Genomic DNA, 16,781 nt, shown 5'->3' with positions numbered 1-16,781 from the left:
GTTTCCATTGTTTTGAACCCAGTAACATTAACACTTGGCAAATTGTACTTAAGTCTGTTTGATGACACCAAAGGCTATTTCTGGCCATCTTCTCAAACAAGTTGTGCTTACAGATCTGAGGTCTGACCATAGTTTTGGAAACTTTCTGATCCCAAGACCCAGCTGGCACCTGTAAACAGAAGAAAATCGGCAAGGTTTAGAATGACGTGAATTTTCCCAAGGTTAGATTCAGTAAGATGTTTACTCTTGAGAATTTGTAAGTAAATATTTGGGACTTGACCATTTCATTTATTCACCCTACGTAGGACAAAGTGGTTTCAAGAATGGATGGACATATTTGTTCCACATTTATTGTTTCATGTAATTTGACTTGAAGTTGATATTTTATTTTTGACAATTTTAAATGAAAGGAAGAATTCACAGCCTGTTTTGTTCATATTTACCAATGGTGCCAATATAAATGGAGGACGCAATATATTTATAATTTTTCTGTTGCTATAGATAAGGCAAAAGTTGTTGAAGAAGGTATAAACTGATGATAATCAGCTACAGAATCTACAACCAAAACTACACAAACATCAAATTTCACAAAATCTTTGTTGAAAAAAAAAAAAATGTTCATGAGTCAGCGACTCCATTACGTTGATTGATAACGCTCTTTCTCTCAGATGTCTTTCAGAGTTGTGGAAAGAATGTTGTTTTCTTTTAGGGCTGTGCCCGTGTGTGTGTTTAGTCAGATTTAATGTAGCTCAAACAAATAACACTTGTATGATCACGACTGAACTACAGGACAACACACTTAACACTCAGGTTAGTAATGTAAAACTTACATCAGTTTACAGTCCCTACAAGTCCATTTTTATTTAACCAGAAAAATTCCTGACTAATATTATAATATTTTTTTGGCTTTAGTTCATGGGCTCCTTTGCCATAGCTGCAAATTCCTTCTATGTCCCAGTCCTGAATCACCACAGGACATCGCTGAACCTGAGTTGTATTCACAAACATCACTGCACTTCCTGAAGACAACACTTTTTCAGAAATAAGCACGTTTCTCTTTAAAAGTATATAAGCTTTATACTGGTCATATATAGTATCTTAATGGGTCAAGTAAAATGTACATTTATAATAACACATACACACATCGGTGTATGAACACTTAGCTGAACGAATACAGTACACTTCTCTTTAATGCTATAACAGTCACATTTGAGTCCCCGACTTAACAAAATAAACAACAAATACATAAATAGTTTCCCTTTCAGTCAAGCTGTTGTGAATTAAATACTGGCTGACCCCATAAATGTATAATACTATTGTATGCCATATACCCCACACATAATGTCCAGTTCAGGTCCTTTTTATGATTGAAGCAACAGGAATTTGGTAACTCTGAGCTCATTCAGTAAGGCACTTAGGATTTGGTTTTCACCACCTACAATGAGCAGTGAGATCCTGAGTCCTCACAGAGAAGCCGAAGGAACTAGTTGTGAGTCTCACTGCTGAGGGAAGCAGTGTGTGTCTCTCTCAGTATCTGAGTATTGTACAGTCCTGTTTGGAAAATTGCATGCCCAGTTCTCTTTCCCTCTGTGTGTTTGGATCTCTCGCAGCCCTCTGAGTTCATATGCGTCCTGTGGGTCATCGCCCGGGGCAGGATGTAGGTTTAACGCAGTGACCCTCAAACATGACCAGGCTGGCCGGACAGTGGCAGCCAGCGACACAGGGCCTTTGACAAGGTCTGATTTCGTTCCAGTTATTGCAGGTTTTAGTGCAGCCAGGTCCACATGTGTCATAAACCGCGCCATGTTTGCAATGAGTGCCTACAGTGAAACAGTGAAATAGAAAAACACTATCACATATCATGTCAGCTTTTGCCACATAATTAAGCCGGCTTCTTAAAGGGGTCATTGGATTCAAAATGCACTTTTACATGTTGTTTGAACATAAATGTATGTTGGCAGTGTTTGTACACAACCAACCTATAATGATAAAAATCCACTTAGGTTTTTTTTTTTAATCCACATAAATAATAACCCCTGTCTTAAATCAAGCCGATCTCTTTTTCTTTGCTGTGTGACATCACACAGGCCGAGGCCCCTCCCATGACCATTGATTGATACTGCCGTTTCAACATAGACCCGCCCTGAGTGAGCTGTCATCAGTCGGCCATTGTTTTATCACTGGAGCAGGTGTAAACAAGAATATCTCCTAAGCGGATGAGGTATTTTGTTGTTGGATGCAATAATAAATATAGCAGTCGTCATTTACTCCTGACATCTGAGCCCCTGAAGACGTAATGGATTACTTTTGTTTTTGAAGGGAATGTGCACCCGATCTATCTAAATGCTTCTATGTTTGCGCGAAGTGAGTACAAGGTTTTTAATGAATCTTTTTCCATTTTCTAATAACGTGCTAGTTAGCAAGTTCCAGGACGAATGTGGCTAAAGTTTACAGTCTCATGAGAACGGCTCTTCACCCAATGGTAGAGAGGGGCGGGGTCAGCAAGCTCATTAGCATTTAAAGGGAAATGCAAAAAATGGCTTGCTGTGAACAGAGCTGTTTTTGAGGTAAAAAGGGTGTTGTTTTACACTACTGTTAAGAAATTTTAACCAAAGTATGTTATAGACTTCCATTAAGACCCAAAAGAATCATATCAACTTGTGGAAAATGAATATCCGATGACCTTTTTAACAAGAAATCCCAAAACCAGAGACAAAACATGTTTTGTATTTTGAACACAAATACAAGCACTCATAAATTTGTCAGGTCTGACTTACTCATGCAGGTGAGCTCCGGTCTCCAGTGCACATGAACGCCCTCTCTCTCGCACGCTCGACTGTATGCTATAAATGACTCACAGTAACAGTTCTTATGCACTGGACACTCGCACATGTCTGTTACACATGACCTAAACAGAGACAGAGATAGAATTAGTGTCAGTGTTGAATGTGGAAGAATTGGCACCTGTTTAATGCTTCTCTACCCTACAAACAGTTTGTTTATTGTTTTAGTATTAAATATTCAGCATCGAAATGCAAAAGACCCTAGGCTAATTCTACAGCAGTACAATAAAATGGCGAATGCAGAATCCATGATCTCTCATTAAGTTTGATGTTCGTCTGAGCTGATCTTTTATTTATCTATTTGATAATGATGACTGTATAATGGGAAACTCACTTGTAGAAAGAGGTAAAGTCTACAGCAGAATGGCACTTCTGAAACTCCCAGGACTTGAGTTTTTGGCACGTTCTGTGTGCACGCAGCTTTACTTTGACTGTTCCGGGACAGATGAAGGACGTGGGCCTGCGGTTCGGTGTCTGACACACCTCATTGTCCTCCACACGCCAAGACTCCGCAAATTCATCCACGTCAAACTTAATCTGGCCATCTCCTCCAAGAGAGTCGTCCCGCCTTTGACCGTTGTAGTTTCCACACAGTCCACAGAGCTGTGCCTTCAGATGGGGTGCTGCGACCACCTCCACCAGACTGTCCCCGTCCCAAGTGATCTCCAGTCCTGATGACACAGACAAGATGAAGAATAAGGAAAAGGAAACATGCTGCATTTGCCTGTGTTTGAGAAGATGAAACAGCATTTGAATCAAGTCATGTAGCAACCAAATTCATTTAAAACTACGGTTTTTCTTCTTTTAAGAACTCAACTGTTACAGTGAAGGCAAAACGTTTTTTTTTTCAAATAAAGGATTAAATAAACGGTGACCAGAATCAAGTCCTCTAACATACAGTTTTCTTTGAACATTCAAATCAATTTTGACCTACAATTTGGATCCTGAAGATCCATCCTGAAGATGTTCTTCACAGCAACCCATTTATCTATTGTATTGCAACTATTTTTCTATTATCTATTAAAAAATGTGCTTAATATTCAGTAATATTATCAATTTATCTGTGCTTTTGTTCAGGTGAGAACCAAATTGAACTGGATAATGACATCTTCCTTGCAAAATCAACAGATATTAAACTGACTTTAACTGAATATCGACACTTTCTTTCAAGAACTGTTAAAGTTTGCAACATTGACAGTTATTGAACTGAACTAAATAGAGCAGTATAACGACTCTATTATCTTCTGTGGAGGTGCTTTACAGCTAAAATTACTCAAAATATGGCTAACATCATGTTTTTTCCTTTATATTAATGTCGAGCTGCATCGAAACAATCCAACCCGATCTCACGGCAATTCGTACATTTTTCACAAAGTGGCTTATTCGTACAAATTCGTACGACCACACTCGTACAAATTCATACGACTGTTGCCAAATCGTACGTATTTTACGATTTGCACAATACGTATGAATTTGTACGAATGACCTACACCTAACCCTGCCCCTAAACCTAACCGTCACTGGGGTCGTATAAAATCGTACGAGTGAGGTCGTACAAATTCGTACGAATAAGCCACCTCGTAAAATACGTACGAATTGGTCGTGAGATAGCGTTGAACAATCTGCATTGCATAAGGCGCTATATAAGCAAATGTGACTTGACTTGAGTTAAACCAACATGTTAAATTGGAAGCTAGTTTGGAAGTTATTGTCAAGTGATCATTTTAAACAGGCCGAACATGCTTTTTTGAAAAAGAAAGGTGCGGCAAATTGTAACCCTCCTATACTATCTCTGCAAGTCGGAGTGATTGATTTGACCTGCGAGCACAAAGGCTGCTTACAGATAAATGTCATACACACATGGGAGAGTTAATCAAATCACACTTGCCAGTCAAAGGGTCAACATTGTGCAAGCCACTACATTAGCTCATTCTAACACTGCAAAAACCATTTTCTTACGCACAAGTTTTCAGATAAGTTATCTTTTTAGTTAATATGCAGTTAATGCAACCCTAAAGCAGCATCCCAGAAGCTGACACAAATCAGTTTCGCTCAGACATTCTTTGATGAATAAAAAGCTCAAAAGCATTTATTTGAAATTAAAGTCTTTTGTCACATTTGAAATGCATTTAAAATGCCACTATTGATCAATTTTTAGAGTCCTTGCTGATTAAAAGCATTGATTTCTTTCTTAACTTTCAAATTACCTCAATGGTAGTAAATCACAATGTCTTAAAATATTAAGCAACAATTCAGCATGTTAGAATGGTTTCTGAAGGCTCATGTGAGACACTGGCATAATTTTGCAGAAAACACAGTGTTTCCATCACAGAACTAAATTAAATTTCAAGAATAAAATTAATAAGAAATAGAACTGTAGAACCGCTTGCAGAGATGCAGCCACAATCGCACCCCTCTGATTCTCCAAAATCTATGTAAATAAATCTATGATAGAAAATCCCATAGCAAGTGCTGGCCTTACCGGCGATGGTGGTGAGTTTGAGCAGGTATCCATCCAGGTCAATGTGGACCCCTGTGCTATGGAAGGGAAGAGCGATGCGCGTCCCGTTTTGACGGACGGTCAGGTGTTGGTGAAGGCTGATGCTCAGGCCTGATGTGTGCAGCTCCACTGATTTGGTCCATGAGAAGGAGCGTGTGCGACGGGCATCGTTCTTCACCAGCACCTTGAAACTGGCCGCTGGGGAGCAGTCCTTAGTGAGCACGTATTTACACGTGCCCTGGAAGTTAAAGGTGCGGCCGTCAAAAGTGTTATAGTGAGGGTCTCCAAATACGGTACACACACCTGGCTCTGGAGTAACGAAAAGAGCAATAGAGAGGACATTTGTAGTGAAATTATGACTTTGTACAGTATATCAAATAGAGAATGCATATTTGTATGTACACTGAGGGCACACATGGAACTTATCATTTATATTTTAAAGTTTCACTGTTGAGTGTGTGATGAGCTGACCCTAGTAGTGATTGATATAACAGAAAAGCTTGTAATTTTATAAAATAGGCTACCTCTTAATTTATTCTGTTAAAATTCACAGCTGGGACAACATGTGACGAAGTCAACTTACTATCAGTGCAAACTGGACAGCATCCAGTTCGATTAAGTATCTTGTTCTGAAAAACAAATGAAAAACTTTGTATAGAGACAGACTTTCATACAGTAGGAGACACAGAACATCAAACAGGTTTGTTAGGCACTGCTGGGTGTTATCTAGAAACTAAATATTTAGGCCTTGTGTCCACCAAAGAGTTAGCCAGATGAAAAGATGTTTTAGCCAGATGTTTGTTATTAATTGTATTAATATTGTGGTAGACCAGGGATGTCATCCTGGTACAGACGTGGATAATCAGACCAGCATGTACATTTTTGTAAAACAAAACTTACTGAGGGACAGCTGGTAATAGGGACACAAATCTTGGGCTGGCATTCAATATTCCCCTTAACACAGGTGCACAGAGAACAGTTAGCAGACGACCATCTGTCACCATCCTAAACCAGGAAGAGACAAAGTTATATACACTCATTCTCCTCTGACATACATGCAGAAATTTTCCAGCTAGCTGTCCACATTTGGCCCTGTTTTTGGACGTCTCACCCTATAGATTTTGCTCTTCACCCTGCAGTACTTCACATCTTCCATCTTCAGATGAGACTGGCACTCTTCACAGCACGCACTGCCATGACAGCTGCCAGGCGCTGAGCATCTCTTCCTGCACAGCACCGTAGAGTCCACACATGTGCAAGTGGTGCAGTTGTCATGGCTAATGGACGTACCGTTCTCATAGACCTCGCTGTGGAACAGACAGCTGCCAGGCGACAAGTCAAACACCCTCCTCTGACCTAGAGAAGACAAATAAGACCCTGTCATTTCATGAAAGCAAACTAGATCCAATTGCAATCAAAATTATTCAACCCCCCAGAAACTACATCTACCTGGTTACAAACGTCAGCTTTTTATATATATATTGTATATACCGTATTTTTCGGACTATAAGTCGCACCTGAATATAAGTCGCATCAGTCCAAAAATACGTCATGATGAGGGAAAAAACAAAAATAAGTCGCATTGGACTATAAGTCGCATTTATTTAGAACCAAGAACCGAGAGAAAACATTACCGTCTACAGCCACGAGAGGGCGCTCTATGTCTTCAGTGTAGACTACAGGAGCACTGAGCAGCATAGAGTGCCCTCTGGCGGCTGGAGACGGAAATGTTTTCTCTCGGTTCATTTCTCTTTGTTCATGTCAAATTAATTTTGATTAAAGTCACACCTGACTATAAGTCGCAGGACCAGCCAAAGTATGTATGTATGTATAATACATACAATATATGTATGATGGAATACTAAAAGTGATAATGTGAACATATTATTAATATTAATTATAATATATATAACTATATATATAATTATAACTATAAAGTTAAGTTTTTTTTGTTTTTTTGTTGTTATACAACCCCTATGCAGCACTGCTGTTTTACAGTAAGTGACTTATTTGTATGGTAGGGTGCAAATTGTGATTTAATTACACTTGAGCCCTTGGAAATTCAAAACAAATCTGAATTAGCTTAAGCTGTTATAGATACATAAATCTGAGTAGCAAATATGGCCAAAGAGTCAAAAGAGCTCTCACAAAATTTTATGTAATAAATAGTTTTAAAGTTCGTGGCTACAAGAGGGCACTTAAAGTTCCTTGAGACACATCTGGCAGCATTACTCATATGTTTCAAATGTGTTGTACCAGAACATTTTTGAGGCCAATGAAAAAAAAAAAAAAAAAACAGTATCATCAAGGGGAAAAATGTTTGATCAGAACAACTGAGAAAACCCCTCAATTATTTCCAAAGACATGCAAGATGACCTGACGAAAGGAGGAAAAAACCTTTCAATGCAGAGTATAAGAAGAACCCTCAACAAGCATGGCCTTCATTTGTTGAAGTTTGATGATGATCAGAATTATCATCTCAGAGTATAAATCTGAATCTACTCAGGCGTGGTTAAGGCTGTCAGTAAATGTTCTTCAGTGGCCTGTTCTGTCTACAAACTTTAAATCTCTTTAAAAAGAATTTTGTGGAGAAAGCAGTGGCAACATGGAAACCAAATATTCTAAGTGATCTGGAAGTTTTATAATACACAGTGTGTATGAAATTTGTCATTGAGAAAGTCTCAAGTCTGTACTAAGAATCAAAGTTTCTTTAGGTGTCTTGATGGTTTTCTTTTAACCCCAAAACACTGAGAAGAACATAACTTACCACGGCATCTAGGACAGCACTGGCCCGGTGGAGTGTGTGTGAGATGAGATGGGCAGGACAGGACGGGACACACCACTTTATGACACATGCTTTGCCCTCCCTGAAAAACATACACATGATTATACAAAGCATATCAAAACATATATGTGTGCTTCTGTGTGACGCTGATATAGAGGAAGAAAACAAATGTTTGATGAATGTATTGAAATGTCATGTATTAGGGTACTATGGGGCTAAAAGCGCATTTGACTTTCTTCTCTGATAATATGATAAAAAAGAAATTCTGCACTTGTTCAATCTAATATCTAATGTTTTTCAAAATGCTATATGAAGCGAATTACATATTACATAGCAAATGAGATTCTATCAAATGACCCATTATATTTTGAGGCAAAAGTCTTGTTAATCTTCTTCAGTTTTGTTCAAGGAAAATGAGAATGTGTGTGAGAGATTTATAAGAAAATTAGAAAATGTAGAATATGTATATTATTAGGGGTAAGAAGTGGCCCTAAAGGCACAAGAATTAACACACTTATAAACAACTTGCTGACTTTTCTATTTAACGACGTGACATGGTTAGATATAGATGGTTAATTTGATTTATTAAGTTGGGTGTTCACTTCAGAAATAATCACCAATTTTTTTATGAAACCATCGTATTTAAAAAATATGATAGGAATGTTCAAATGTATGATATTAATAAGATATGAGGTCTCCTTTAAAGCTTAAAGCTAATTGTTTTCTGAACTTTTTATTAACATTTTTAATGACAGTATATTAATAATACAAAATAAACAGAAAATATTATAGGAAACTTTGCTGAGGTGATTGAACAACTAGTATAATATGCCAAACATTACTTCAGCTAAAGTGTACATCAACCATAACTCCTTCAAAAACAGCCAGAGTTACGATTGATGATCAGCTGACTTTCTCATATCACATTGCTAAAACTGTCCGGTCCTGCAGATTTGCTTTATTCAACATCAGACCCTTTCTTTCAGAACATGCCGCACAACTCCTTGTTCAAGCTCTTGTTCTGTCCAATAGCTGCTCGCATAAAATTCAAGGCATTGATGTTTGCCTGCAAAACCACCGCTGGCTCTACACCCATTTACCTAAATTCATTTCTTCAGACTTATGTGCCTCTAGAAGCTTGTGTTCTGCAAGTGAACGTCGCTTGATTGCGCCATCCCAAAGAAGCACAAAATCACATTCACAGACTTTTACATTAACTGTTCCCTCCTGGTGGAATGACTTCCCCAACTCAATCCGAGCAGCTGAGTCCTTAGCCATCTTCAAGAATCGGCTAAAAACACAACTCTTCTATCTTTATTTGACCCTCTAACTTTAACACTCACTATTCTAATTCTATTCTATCTTCTGTCTATCTTGTCTACACTGGATACAGATGCGCATTCACTCTCTGACAATGTTCACGCGTTCTAGTCTGTCGTCAAAGAAAGTTCGCTTTGACGCGTTTGGTTTAAACAGCTCATTTGCATCTTCACATCAGAAGCATCCCAGCGTAAGGATAAACAGATAGTTTATTTCTAAAGGCATCCCAGACTGTAGCAGAGGATTGATGGGAGCATTGTTTTGTAAACGAGTCAGTGTCACGAAGAGTTCACAGAGAAACGCTTGCTGAAAGATGAAGCGGTACAAGATCTGACTGCAGCTGTATCACAAACTGTAAGTAAACGATTTCATAATGTTTTGTCTGGAAATTACCGTTTTATTTTGATCATGTTGTCAAAACACTCACATGCAATAGGCAATAGGGTGTTGATACTATTTCCTATGTAATGACGTTAGCCAATCATAACAGTGGCCAAACGGAAGCCTTAAAGGGATACTGCAACCCAAAATGAACATTTTGTCATTAATCACTTAAACCCATTTCGTTCCAAACCTGTAAAGGCTTCATTCGTCTTTGGAATACAATTTAAGATATTTTGGATGAAAACCAGGAGGCTTGTGACTGTCCCATAGACTGCCAATGAACTTACACTGTCAAAGTCCAGAAAAGTATAAAAAGCATCGTCAGAATAGTCCATCTGACATGTGAGCTGAACACAGGCAGCATACGCTCTTCTGTTTTAACTGTATCACACGGATGTGTTTTCTACATATATTTTAAGCTTTGGTTTGAAAGAAAAAAGTGCATCCATGTGTCGCGGCTGACACAGAAGAGCGTAAGCTGCCTGCGTCCAGAGGATATTCTCCAAAATTGTACTATGGTAATGTGGAGAGGAATTGCTGTATAAAGTCATTATTTTTGTTTTCTTCATGTACTTAAAGTATTCTCGTCACTTCATAACGTTACGGTTGCACTACAGATTCTGACGATGTCCTTCATACTTTTCTGGACCTTGACAGTGTAACTTACTTGGCAGTCTATAGGACAGTCACAAGCCTCCCGGTTTTCATCCAAAATATCTTCAATTGTGTTCTGAAGACAAATAAATCGTTTACGGGTTTGGAACAACATGGGGGAAAGTAATTAATGCCAATATTTTCATTTTGGGGTGGAGTATCCCTATAAACGACCCCTTCCTTAAAAAACAGGTCATTTTAGACAGGGGGTCAGAATGAGGGTTGAAAAAAAATCCACATATTTATTTAGTTATTTTTGTTCAAAAATTCTTAATTAACGCTATAAGTAAACTTCAAGGAAATCCATGTCATGACCCCTTTAAGGAGTTCCTTTAGCCCGTTGTACCCTAATAGTATTATAATTATTATATTGAATGTTCAAATTATCAGAGATGCGGTGCTACTGTTTGGTCACAGTAGAGGTCCCAGAACCTTTTGGTTGTGACTTGTAACACTTGCAAGGGTTTAGCAGATAAACTCACAGTGCAGATGCATTTAATACAGGGATTCCCTTCAGGATGAAACTCTTCGTCTTCTTTATATAAATTCCCCTCGAAAATACACCCTGTGAACATCCAAAATATGAAGAAACACTAGGATGAGAATCTGGCTGATTGGCAGAGATATTCACATACACCTACACAAACAACTACGTTTCTGCCTATAGTTTAATGAAATGAAGTTACTGAGAAAATCTTGTGCACATCAGTATCTAGAATTCTCTTTACAATTTTCTGATTAAACTCTGACTTGTTTTTAAATTGGTAAGTTTCCCTTTCTCTCTTATATCTTTAAAGGGAAAAGCACTGTAGGCTGTAAGAAAATAACACACACACACACACACACACACACACATAACAACATTGACTGACCAGGGCAAGTTGGGCAGCATTTCTTCGGATGGTTTTTGGGATTCTTACAGTGAACGACACATCTCACTTCTGCTTCAGTGAGGACACCTTCCTGTCCAAAGCAAAAAAATTTTTTTTCAGATTTATATATTGGTATGTGATTTCTTGTTATAACTATATCATATAAATATAAAACATGCACATATTGTACTCAAGTACTATTTCATCTACAATACATTTACTGTTATTTTCCCCAAACATCCTCATTTAAACTATTTATTCTGTTTATCCCAGACTACATGTCCAAGTCTTACAGCTTGTTAACTTTAACAAATATTAAATCCATCCATCCATCCATCCAGCCACTCCCAAGACGCAGATGAGATTGAGCCACCTGACAGCTGTATGTGACACAGGGCTTCACGGGGCTGATCCAGTGATGCGAACTGTTGTAGGACGTGCCCTTTAGCTGACAACCTGCAGAGAGAGCCGAAATGTTCCAATAAAATGATTTTAAGCCATGTACATGGAAACAATAATAATAGTAATTTTATATTAATAGATAGAATAATAGGATTTTTATTTACAACTTAAAAAAAAAAAAAAAATTTCACAGTAGCCACCATTGTAAGTTTGCACTTATATTAAAAACATGCTGAAGATAATCAGCAGATTATTGATCGATTTATAACTGATTATAAGTTTATTATATTGATTAAAGTGAATTTTCAGAAGAACGTGAGATATTCTAAGGAAACTTGTTCAAATCAATCATTTGAGAAAGAGGGAAAATGCTGAAAGGAGTCATGGCGTCTCCCAACCATAAGGTGGCAGCAATGTTAAACACAGCAAACCTATCCATCTTGACTAAAGTACCAAAGAAGTTTGTTTGCCCACACATAATTAATAATAACCAGATGACATTATTGAGTTATTTCTCATAAATCAGATCTTCGGGAGGTTTGAACTGACCTTTGCATCTTTCACAGCAGGCTCCTGTCTGTTTGACCACTAGCGCACAGTCCTCTGCCAGCGGAGAACACTTCTCCTGCTTACAGTCTGCTTTCTGATTCTGTTGATACAAATACATCTTTAAAGGACAATCCCTTATCATTTAGTACTGTGCATAATAATGTAACTTGCTGACAATGTGACAAGGATAAAGCCGTGAAATTTAGCACGGGATGTGATCTGCTTTCTTGAGAGATCAGCATAATTCAATCACGTTGAGTTCATGACATCCCCATCAACAGCAGACAAATGCATGTACATAAAGAGTAGCATCATCTTCCAGAGATAAAACTTCCTGTATTGATCGCTATTCATCAACACACATGCTACAAAATCAATACGAGACATTCATCAACCCATCGTATCAGCTCACACGCACTTACCTTGTGAAAGGCACATTGTTTGACTCTTGGTGCTTAACATAATGTTCTCATATCATTCTCTTTATAATGACTAGCAGACACATAACATAGACCCATGCTGATTTTTGTGACCAGGACGTGGATTACAGAAATTCCAATTGATTAATATTTTACCATCTAAATTTACTATGTTGGATACATGCAATATTTACAGGTCTCACTACAAAGTCAGCACTGAAAATGTAACCACAGAGTGAATAACAATGTGAATTGCCTATATATATATATATATATATATATATATATATATATATATATATATATAAAAATAGATAATTTTGACCCATGCAATGTATCGTTGGCTACTGCTACAAATACACCTGTGTGTCTTATGACTGGTTTCTTCAGGGTCACATAACCTATTTTTTACATATGGTGACAGAAGTTCCTTTAAATGTAACTACCTTACATGTTTCAAATAGGCTATCTCTTGTATAATACTTAATAATTATCTGTATCTCTTCTATTCTGTTAAAGTTGCTATAATAGTTCAGAAAAGCACAGCCACAACTGCTGCCTCAGAACAGAAATGACTGTTAAAATGATTGTGAATCTGCAAACTGCACTACAAATTTTTAACCATATTTCAAACTGAGTTCTCACCAGACAGACGCAGGAGATGCAGGGGTTGTCTGTGATGTTGGGGATGTGTAACACTTCTCCCTCGTTCTCACAGCTAGCCTCCGTACCTGAATGGAAAACGAACAAAAAGGCAAAATAAAATGAACATTTACATGAGATATGTCCTCTAAACATTTTATTTAACCATACAAACAACAATTAAAGCCTGAAAAACTAGTGAATAATGGGTGTCCAAACTGCTCATGTGTAGTTTAACCGGAGATGTAAGCCACTTTATTTTACAGTGTGACTCTGTATTTAAGTGATTGCTGCCGAGCAATACTACTTACTGCCAATTATTTTATTTTTGCTATTTAAGTTTGCTTATTATTGTGCTGATTAACAATTACTTGTCTTATGCAACAGACACAGTAAAATAATTATTTATAGGCTATACATGACTACACAGCTAAGATCTTTTCACTTAACTTTTAGTATTCATTTTTAACTTTTAGTATATCAAATCTGCTAAAACAACACTTATTCAAAACCAAATTCAAAGTAATGTAATATATGTACATACATAATATATGTATGTATGTATGTATGTATGTATATATATATATATATATATATATATATATACATATATATATATACATATATATATATATATATACATATATATATATACATATATATATATATATATATATATATATATATATATATATATATATATATATATATATATATATATATATATATGCGCAATTAAAGCGTTTTGATATTTTAAATCGTACAGTTTTTAAATAAAAATATCAAAACCAATTTACACGACCACCATGACAAAACAACACACATTCCTCGAATACACATCTTAATTAAAGTAATTGTATGTCTAATATTTAATGTTTTATGCAAAAAAAAATTATATGATTACATTTCTTATGGATTTTTATTTATAATTCTTACCGGTGATTAAAGGTGCAGTTAAATGTGGTGTTTGGAGAATTAAAAACCAGAATAACAGGTTGTAGGTTACTGGAGGAGACAGACACAGCATCCTAAATTCACTCCAGACGCATTGGGGGAAAGAGAAAAAATGAATAAGAAGAGTATCCAAAGCCAGCAGAAATGGTTTTCGTTAGGATCCAGAGAGAGGGGGACGTGGGTGTCATGAGGGAGTCAAACCCGCAACCTTCGGCAAACGCGCGCGATGCCCAGTCAGCTCAACATAATGACAAAAACGGTCCAAAAACAGGTCAACAGCGAGGCAACTTTCCGACAATCCAGGTTTGCAGGTCACAAACTCCACAAATAGTTTAAAACAGAGATAAGGTCCAGAGGTCTTCTGGAGTCAAGCGCGTGAAGAGATGACACTGCCATGATCCAAACAGAGATGTCCAGTCTTTGGTCGTTCGGTGTCCGGTTCCTCTCTGACAGACGCACGGATGCACACTGCTGCACATTTCTGGCGACGCCGCTTCTCCTCCAGCTCCAGAGCAGCAGTTAAACATTCCCGCGGTGCAGGTCCATCCTCCAGTCCACGCAGATATCTGCCCCTCTCTATTTAAACGCACGTGTGGGTTTATAATCCCGCAGATCTGCCGTATGCTGAGGTGTAGTGAGATCCGCCCCTATCTGTACCTCAACATATCAGCATTCAGCATGGGCACACTCGTGGAACTTTCTCACCAAACAAGAATTTCAGCCTATTAGAAAGGCACGGGATAGGAACATGCCTTTTGCATGTAATTCTCAATCTTAGAATAACAATGACTTCATTCAGTGACCATTATCCAAAGTAGGTGCTAACTGTCTTCAGAAATCCAAAGTATCTGCGTGCACAAAAGATTGTCCCATCTGCATTTCAAAGGTCAGATTAATAACTAACGATCTGAAGCTGAAGCAGACCAAGTCTAGTTACATCTGAAGAATGATATGCCCTGAGATTAATTGCTTCGAAAGGTAGAGAATCAATTTATTCCTTTAATATTAGTCACTAGATAGCGCCAAAGAGCACTTTTACTGGAGACCTTGCAGCCTGGTGTCTAGTGTCTTGGAAATTAAACTCACCTTGGTGACAATCCCTTTGGCCAAGCCCAAGCAATTACAGTGGTTTTGACAAATCTTCTTATTTAGATCCAGTTATAATAATTACTTTTAATTGGTTTAATTATCAACAGTGGGTGATAAACCATCCACAGTCACTTGATAGGACAAAGATGATGCTGGCATATGATGTAAGATGCTGATGGTACTATTTTTACGTTTGTAAAGATATAAAGTGAATGGGTGAGACATCTGCTCTGCAGCGTGTTGTCATAAGACAATTCATCTGTCATGTCTTGCTGTACCTCTGTCATACAATTGTTGATCTTCGTTATTGTGAATGATTCAAAACTGTCCTATTTTCTAGTGAAATTACTTATCTGGTGACGTACAGTATGTCGTATTTCCCCAATCTTTCAAACAATGAAGAGAAGTCCCCACCTAATCTATATATATATATTTATTTATAATTATTATTATTATTTTTTTGATAATCAGTTTCAGAAAACATCTACCGCTACTTCCATTAAAGCTTTTTGTAGAGAAGGAATTATCTTTGAAAGTGCAGCACATTTTTTTGGTGCAGTTATCTTTGGACTATGTATGTATATACATGGGTAAAGTTTTCCGGCAATTGTTCCCGGGTCGCTAGATTTTGCACTTTCACACTGCCAGTGATGACCCGGGATATGTGCGTGCTTTCACACACAACCCGTAAAGAACCCGTAACGACACGTGACATCAGGGCGTGACGTGTAATGTACGAGTCGAAAACATTAGGAACGTTATACTTTCACTGAAGCAAGCACACGGTCTCGGCGTCAGCGCGGAAAGTGAGGAACTAACTGATTTCTGCTTCATTACAGTTTGCACATATTTTTTCGTCGCAAATGTTGATCTTCCTTCAAACAGCCGGTAAAAGAGTCGCGCGTCATCACTTCGACACGGCATTAGATCTGGCTTTTGTTCACACAGCACTCGTTTCGGGTTGAACCCGGCAATGTTACTAGGTCCCCGACCTGGGTTCAATGCCGGAATCAATCCCGGGACGTGTTTGCTTTCACCATTAAGGCGACCCGGCAATGTTCCGGCAATATGCCGGGTCCGACGTGCAGTGTTGAAAGGGGCTCTACTGTCATAGAGTAAACCAGCATTTTCACTAAGCCCATCTGCTGTTAATGCGTTGATATGATTAAAGAGACAAACTGAATATGAAAATTGCACAATATTTTCACGTTGAACATTTCTATTGGTGTGAAAGAGCCATAATTCTATTTAATTAGCCGATCATCTGAAAAACCCACTAACTATTCAACTTTAATTCTATTTTATTCAAACACTCCACAGTCTCTCTTTTATTTTAAGTTTGAATAGTTATTTGCATGTCTCAAATTG

General features: G+C 37.7%; 1 protein-coding gene across 1 annotated transcript; it reads right to left on the bottom strand.

Annotated features, from left to right (window-relative positions):
* Positions 1 to 322: 322 nt before the first annotated feature.
* LOC127974535 (BMP-binding endothelial regulator protein-like) lies at positions 323 to 14,976 on the bottom strand. Its single transcript, XM_052577882.1, has 14 exons — positions 14,307 to 14,976; positions 13,374 to 13,459; positions 12,310 to 12,409; positions 11,732 to 11,814; positions 11,359 to 11,449; positions 10,969 to 11,051; positions 8,111 to 8,210; positions 6,455 to 6,699; positions 6,244 to 6,348; positions 5,927 to 5,972; positions 5,326 to 5,652; positions 3,178 to 3,514; positions 2,778 to 2,908; positions 323 to 1,820 (listed from the first exon to the last, which is right to left on the bottom strand). Exons 1-14 carry the CDS (start codon positions 14,395 to 14,397, stop codon positions 1,639 to 1,641), a joined length of 2,007 nt encoding a protein of 668 aa, XP_052433842.1. The 5' UTR covers positions 14,398 to 14,976; the 3' UTR covers positions 323 to 1,638.
* Positions 14,977 to 16,781: the final 1,805 nt, after the last annotated feature.

This window comes from Carassius gibelio, chromosome B16 (genome assembly GCF_023724105.1).
Source record: "Carassius gibelio isolate Cgi1373 ecotype wild population from Czech Republic chromosome B16, carGib1.2-hapl.c, whole genome shotgun sequence".
In the NCBI taxonomy this organism is placed as follows: Eukaryota; Metazoa; Chordata; class Actinopteri; order Cypriniformes; family Cyprinidae; genus Carassius; species Carassius gibelio.
This window is presented reverse-complemented; position numbering and strand designations above follow the sequence as displayed.

Excerpts from the sequence above, each read along its gene's own strand:
- LOC127974535 (XM_052577882.1), bottom strand. The coding sequence starts at position 14,397 with ATGCTGTGTCTGTCTCCTCCAGTAACCTACAACCTGTTATTCTGGTTT. Across the intron at positions 5,653-5,926 it reads CTGTCCAGTTTGCACTGATA|AGCCAGGTGTGTGTACCGTA; the intron begins GTAAGTTGACTT and ends TCGTTACTCCAG. Across the intron at positions 1,821-2,777 it reads ACCGGAGCTCACCTGCATGA|GCACTCATTGCAAACATGGC; the intron begins GTAAGTCAGACC and ends GTTTCACTGTAG.